The following is a 7,760-nucleotide window of genomic DNA, read 5'->3' on the forward strand; positions in this document are numbered from 1 at the left end:
AGCAAAGTGGTGGAATTTCACCGGTTGATGAAAGTCATCTACCACCTGAAAATATGCACCATATGGCTAATAATAATTGGAGCAGTATGGCATTAAGGGCAAGTTGCTATTATAGATAAAGGGATGGTTGAGTGAGAGATCAGACACAGAGTGGTAATCAATCGACACTACTCTTCGTGGACTAATAATAATAATAAGATTCTTTATTAACATAAATTTTATACAATAATGATTCCGTACACAGAAATCCAGAGGATCAATGTTATCAGTGGAGTCCCCCAGGGTTCGGTGTTGGGCCCAGTGTTGTTTTCTGTATTTATCAATGATACTGATAAAGGTTTATCAGGGTTAATGTCCAAATTTGCAGTGATACAAAAGTTGGGAGCATTGTTAATGACAGTATGCTACTGCAACAGGATCTAGAAAAGTTGGGCAGATGGACTGAGAGGTGGCAACTGAAGTTTAACATGACAAATGGAAAGTATTGCATATGGGTAGCCATAACTCCAGAGTAATGTAGCAACTGTGTCGTACTACACTGAGGATAGTGTAGAATGTAAAAGACTGGGTGTAATTTTGCAGTCAGACATGAAGTTTGCTGAGCAGCAGCAAACTGGGTAATTAATGTGTGTACGCAGTGCACACATTAATTACTCAACTGTTTTTTTCATAATGACAATGCTCTCACATATGCATTGTTCTCACAATGAACTGCCACGGTATGCTCTATAACAGTGGTTCTCAACCTGTATACTATGAGCTTAATTAAACTGTGCCACAAGAATAGGAAAAAAACTCCATCCAGTTTGGTGGCAATCACTCTTTGAGTGTGCCAAAAATATAGTATATACACCACCTTTTAAAAACCAAGTGTGACTCAAGTTACCAAAGTTTGGAAATCATTGCTCTAGACTAGCGTTATTCAACTGGGAGTACGTGTATCGCTATGGAGTTGCGAGAGATTAACAAGAAACAAAAATATTTTGGAACAATTGAAATGTATTTTTTACTTAACCATATTCTGTAGTAATTACACCATTGCCATTATTAAGCTAAGTGATGAGTCATCAGAACTGATGATTTATCCGATTTTTTACTTAAGCGTGTTTTGTATTGTAGTAAAATATAGTAGACATACATATATGGGGGTACAAAAATAACAACGTGGTTCTTTGAGGGTATGCGAACAAAAAAGGTTGAGAAACACTGCTCTCGACTATTGATTTTCAAACTGGGCTCTGTGAGATTTTTAACAGAGATAAGACTTTACAATTTTAATTTTTTTTTTTTTTGTTTCATAATGAAAAAAAGTAAAGTCTGGAGTTTCAGATGCATATCACTATCTTGCAAAAACCCTGAATACATAAGAAGTGACAAGCACACACAGCCACACAAGTAAAATTGCTGGAACAAGTTGAACTAAGGAACACAACAAACCAAACATTTCAGGAGGAAGTCACAAGCACAACTGGATGAATAACATGACGGGTAACAAAAATCACACCCTGAAACAGCCAAACTAGCAGAAGGGCTTACAGCTTAAAAGTTTACAGTAAAAGAACAGAAGGAAAGAAAAAAAAAAAAAAATCACAATAATAATAATAATAATTATGAAAAGTATAAAATAATTATACATATTAACAAAAGCATGTACATACATACAGCATACAGCAGCGTGAAACTAATAACATTAAAAAGATGAGTATTGTCACAAACATAAAATTTATAGAAGATTCAATGTTAAATAGAGAGAAAATTAAGTAGAAGAGTAAATTAATATGATAGTCTAACTAATTGAAAACTACGATGGAATTTGCTATTAGTTAGACTGGATGGATGGAGTTTGATAAAAAGTGCATATCAATTCAATTAAGTGTGTTACATAGAGAAATTAATTTAGGCTTGAATTTATGAGATCAGTGGAGAATTTCCGGGTTACTTCCTAAAAAAGAGAACAGTCAATTTTTGAGTTATAGAGTTTGCTGAAGAGGGACAAATTTGACTTTAGAATTTCAATATCAAACAAAGAGTAATTTAGGTATTTGACCATAATTGAGGCATTGACATGGGAAAGGTAGTAGGTGCCAAAAATGAAACTTTTCAGGGGAAGCAAAAACGATTTGTGATCACATTGTTGCTGACTTTATTACAACAAATACTTGCAAATTGAAACTTATGGACTAATTACTTTCTCTGTGCTACTGGCAGTGGCATTTACTACCTTTTCCATGCAAAAAATTAAAAGTCAAATTTTTGGCACTTACTACCTTTCCCATGTCAACGCCTCAATTGTTTTTCAGATGATTTCCTCAAAGTTGGCTTTGAAAAAGGTCCACTCGAGAAATCAATAATTTAGGGAGGAGAGTCTCTTAAAATTGGATTTGGTAACTCAAACCCAAACAGTGGAGACATAAAGAATGGATTGTTTTACTATCAGATTAAAATATTCAATAATCATTTGAGGAGAGATGACATATAGTAAATGTCATTTTAAGATCCAAATAGTTGTAAACTTTGTCAAGAGATAATCAATCTGAGAAGCAAAATTAGATTTAGAGTTGCAGAGAACTCCAAGGTCTTTATGAATTTCAACTTTGGTAATTAGTATTAGTATTAGTAATGGCCGCATGGTGCAAGAAAGCCTATGGCTTATGCTGCACCAGCAAAAAAAAAAAAAAAAAACCAATGATAAAAAAAACAATGATAAAAAAAACAAAAACACTAATAATTAATAAAAGAAAAGGAATTTAAACCTATCATCCTATGCATTTCCTTCACCTAAAGGTACTATCCAGATGACCTTTGAATTTCCCCAAACTGTCAGCCTCTACCACCCATGTAGGCAACTTATTCCAGTAATTTATAACTCACTGGCTAAAATAAAACTTCCTGCAGTCAAATCTAAACACCCCCCCCCCGTAACTTGAATTTATGTTCCCTAGTTCTAGCATCATTTATAATCGTGAAAATTTCGTCCTCATTCATTTTACTGATGCCTCTCAGAGCCTTAAACACCTCAATCAAATCTCCTCTAAGGTGTCTAGTTTCCAAACTCTGCAACCCACATATTCGAAGTCTTTCTTCATAAGGACGCTCTTTTTCCAATCTCACCAGGCGAGTTACTCGTCTTTGCACCCTTTCAAGAAGCTTGACGCCTTTCTTTAAGTGTGGTCTCCATATTTGAACACAGTATTCCAAGTGTGGTCTAACAAAAGCCTTATAGGATACCATCCAAGGAGACAGGGATATCAAAAGGCCTCTTTTTTGAAAGAAATTTGCAAATTTGAAGTTTAGAGAGGGTTTACTAAGAGATTAAACAAGGCAAGATAATCCACAAATTATTTAACGGTTTTAGAGAGTACATTTTCTGAAAGGAGGTGGGGGGATTCAATGGAGTTCAAATCAAACAAGATTTTTACATCATCAGCGTAGTTTACATTAGGGTTGGTTTTCAAAAATAGTTAAAAAATGGAAGAAAACAGAAATGCAGAGAGAGAGAGAGAGAGAGAGAGAACCACCTTGAAGGATACCAGATGATACTTTCAACATCAATTACAATTCAAGGGTTGATTAAATTCGCAAGGAAAGTGAGGATATCTCTGAAAATTAAGAAGAAATTGTTTAGAAGAGTGAGCAGAGATGTCAGGTAAACTGCATCAAGAGCAGAGCTAATATCAGTGTATATAATGTCTACTTGACAGTTGTTATTAAGTATGGAGTAGGGTTTTCACAAAGTGTATGTTGCAAAGAACTGTGGACTCATGGCAAGAGATCCTAGAAGATCTGCAAACATACTGTTAACTTTTATCATTAATTTTTTATTTAATTTGTATTACATGTATTATCTTTTTTTTAAATTTATTGCTAATTATTAGTGTTTCTAAAGATAAGAATTCCACAGAATATTTATATTTACAAAAGAGCTCCACATTCAAAAACTTTTTGAAAGGCACTGGTCTAGAATACATGGTAGGTATCTTTGCTTTTTATTCTTAATATAAGGTGGCATTTCTGCTCAATAATGATGCAATCTTGTAAAAGGATGCATGCACACAACAAATCAATGAAGACTTGGAAAATCAGTAACAATATAAAGATAAGAATTATAAATGGTAATAGAAATATAAATCATAAAATAAAAGGTATTAAAAAATATAATGCATATAGTGATTTCATATCATCATTCTTCTCTTTCTTGGTGATTCCCTTCTACTTCTCTCTCTCTCTCTCTCTCTCTCTCTCAGGGTAACTCGAGAATTTTTTTGGCTGGTGCAGCATAAGCCTCAGGCTTCCTTGCACCATATAGCTGCTAATAATAATAGTTGGGACCAAGTTTTTAAAATTTTTCATATTTTAGAAAGGCATACCTAGTGGCTGAGCAGTTTGGAGAACCACATTTCCACAAATATTAAGCACTAACAACTGTTGTTTGTTGTTTGGTTTTTAGGAGCATTAGCAACCAAGGCCATATTGCTCCGGGATATGCGGTGGTCATTCCCTGACCTTTCCGCATCCTCCGTATTTGGTGGTGACGAGCTCGAACCTCGGTCTAATCAAGAAGCGTGTGCTACACACTGCTGCTCCTTCCCACCTGGCTACGGAGGCGCCGCACTAACAACTGAACATATTTATATCTGTAAACAATTGTAATGACTTAAAATGTAGTGCTTGTGGTTACAAATGTAAATCACAGCATGGTTTGTTAAATGTAAATAAATGTCAATAAATAAAGCCACAGCAAATGTTAATTTTAAATGTGTTCCAAGTACAGTATCAGAGAGAATATCAATGAATGCATTTCAAAGAAAACTGCGCTAAACAATAAAATAAATTATTCTTCTTAAGGAATAATTATAATGTGGTATGTAATTACAAAAATCACTAAGTTCCATTTTTGCTGTTTTTATAACTTCATGCAACTGAGTGCCAGAAAGTACTGGAAGAGATTAGTAGTTGGTAGATTTAATGAAGAATAAACAGTTGGTAAATTTAATGAAATTTATATTTTGCTAGCTGTACTCACACTGGGCATTTTCTCTCTCTCTCTTCACTGTTGGCTATTTTACAGTGATGACGCATTTTGTTTTATCATGATTTGTTTTATAGTGATGCCACCACAGCATTTTGTTTTACTGCTATTGATGCCAAACTGGTCACCAGCTCATACAAGCAGTGTATGATTAACCACACAGCTGTAATTTACAAGACCAGTTCAATATACAAGGTTATTGAATAAAGAACAGCATTAAATACAAAAATGTCATCCTTTTCATACAGATTCTTAAACACAATTGTGATCAGGGCTGGATTTTGGTGTTCGTAGGCCCTAGGCACTTTTATTCTGAAATGTGCTAAAAAAGGGAGTAAAATGTTTTCTTCTATTTTAACACTTTGACTGTGAATCAAGTCAATTAATTTGACTAAAGTTTCAATTATAATAAATAATAAACCACCTCAACTGACGGAGCGACCATCACTTCGATTCTTCTAGTTTCGAGAACAGTTGGTAAATAGAGTATGCATATTGAATTGAAGCTCCTAGAGTAAATTGCGCACATTTTCTCAGCACATTTTCCATTAGTCACAGTGAAAAGAGTGAAGCAATGTTTTTTTTTTAATTTTCTCTTCTTTCATAGGCCCTAGGCACTGTGCCTATGGTGCCTAATGGGAAATCTGGCCCTGAATGCGATTGTTGATGCCAGATTGCTTTCTTAATATTTTCAGATTATAAAACATTCCAGATATTATAAGATCTTAACAACTTAGAATTTTAGATTTTTAAGGTCTGTTTGTAACTATTGATGGCTATGGGAAAAGCCACTATACTCCCACAGAGAGCCTTCCCATTACACAGTAGTGGAAGTCCTAGGTGGGGGCTGTAGCACCCCATGATAAAATAATGCATTTCGTTTTATTGCTGTATGATGATTAAAGCTATGATTCCCTGGAACATTGCTCTACCACCACCACACATACACATACTGGGACCACCACTGTTATGCATCAGTTCTCAACAAGTGGGCTGCATCGCAACTCCCACTCCAATCTCACTCACAGATACTCAAAGAATATCCACATACCACCAACATACCACAGCAAAAACAACTAAGCCTGTTATAAAAGGGGGGGGGGGAATAATCCTCTCCCATTACTGGTAAAATGGATGCTGGGTTGTGTTTTGCTCAGAAAAGGATTTAACTGCTACCTAAATTTGGTACTGAGGACCTTACTCAAGCTTCCACAAAATACTACTTCTGTATCACATCTTGCTGATGATGACAGTATTAGAAGTGTGGTGATTTCCCAATAACAAGTGTAAGTTAGTATTTGTATATCAAGTTGATTTTTTTATTATTTTTTTTAAATTTTATTATGAAATGAATTTTCATTTCATAATAAAAGAAAAAATTCATGATATCCCCTATTACCTTTTTGTTCACTACCCTCAACAGACAAACTCCACCACAAAAATGAATTCTTTTAGCTTGAGTTGTACACAAAGGGATCAAGTGCTCTGATAATTCAATTAAGCCCAAATGAAATTTATGTTTGTGTATCTGCATTCATGAATATAACTCATTCCGTAATACGATTTATTATTTTACATAATAACAATATTAGCGCTAAATTTTAATACGACATGAATATAAATAACATTGAAACACTTTATCGGTTACCATGGGAACACGTTATGTTTACCTGACTGTCGTTCCAATGCATGCGCAGCTTATAGCCAGGAAGCAGGTTATCCTCTTTATTAACATCATCCAGAGCCATCAATGCAGCAGGAAGGCATCCTTGTCCTCCAAGCCATCCTCCAAACCCTCTCATAGGAAAAATGGCAGCGATGTGCAAATCTTTTTCCTCTTCCTCATGATAAACATCCTTATTAATATACCCTGCATTATTAGCATACGCCCTCGCTAAGACTGCATACTGAAAGAGACATAAAATAACTCTAATTCTTAACATCTACTTAGATATATACTAACATGTACCTCACAACCGGATAAATTTCTACAGATTAGATATAACCGGGCAATAAAAACAAGTACCACTTTCAACGAAAGGGTAAAATCATAAGATAGGCCATCAAGTCAGACCTAGCTTAATGAACAGTAGGTGGCGCCAAAATCAAATGTCGAAGAGCAGCAGGTTTCTCCGAGTAATTCAAATTATGGCCAATGAAACCTAACTCAGCATTTCTCACACTGTGGTCCGTGGACTCCGGGGGCGGGTTCCCAGTAGAAATGCTTCAGGAAATCGGCGAATAATGCCTAAAAAGTTTTATAATTTTGAGAAAATTTAGAACATAGAAAGAATACTGTTAAAGGTGGTGGTGGTCCACGAAAACATTGTAAGCTAAAAGGGGTCCGCGAAAAGCTTTTCAAGATAAAAAAAAAATATGCCAATATTCTTACCAAGAAATATACTTGTTTACCAAGTGTATTTCTTGTTAACTTCTTGCAAATATATATATATATTTTTTTACCAAATATAGCATTAGCAGCGGCAAATGATGCAAGAAAGCAAGCTTATAAAGAATTAGTCAAAAAACTTCCCATTTCACCTATTCATTCTCTTCAATGTTTAGCCCAGTTCTTCCTTAAATTTATTTGAACAATCAACTTTCACAACAACAGATGGAAATTTGTTCCAACAACCAACCAGCTGACAGATAAAGGTAAACTTTCTCATATGTTCTCCAACCGTCCTTCCTCAATTTGAATTTGTGTCCTCATGTGTGTGTGATCTGAGCC

At 34.9% G+C, this 7,760-nt stretch overlaps 1 protein-coding gene across 1 annotated transcript in view; it reads right to left on the bottom strand.

Annotated features, from left to right (window-relative positions):
* Positions 1–7,083, bottom strand: part of GABA-B-R1 (gamma-aminobutyric acid type B receptor subunit 1) — a 268,778-nt gene extending 261,695 nt beyond the window's left edge. The window contains exon 1 of the mRNA XM_090368625.1: positions 6,700–7,083. Within this exon, the coding sequence (XP_090224751.1) occupies positions 6,700–6,972 (273 nt within the window). The 5' untranslated portion in view covers positions 6,973–7,083. The remainder of the gene's footprint in view (positions 1–6,699) is intronic.
* Between the last annotated feature and the right edge of the window lie 677 nt (positions 7,084–7,760).

The sequence above is a fragment of the Mastigoproctus giganteus genome, chromosome 2 (assembly GCF_048544385.1).
Source record: "Mastigoproctus giganteus isolate SK-2022 chromosome 2, ASM4854438v1, whole genome shotgun sequence".
NCBI classification, from domain to species: Eukaryota; Metazoa; Arthropoda; class Arachnida; order Uropygi; family Thelyphonidae; genus Mastigoproctus; species Mastigoproctus giganteus.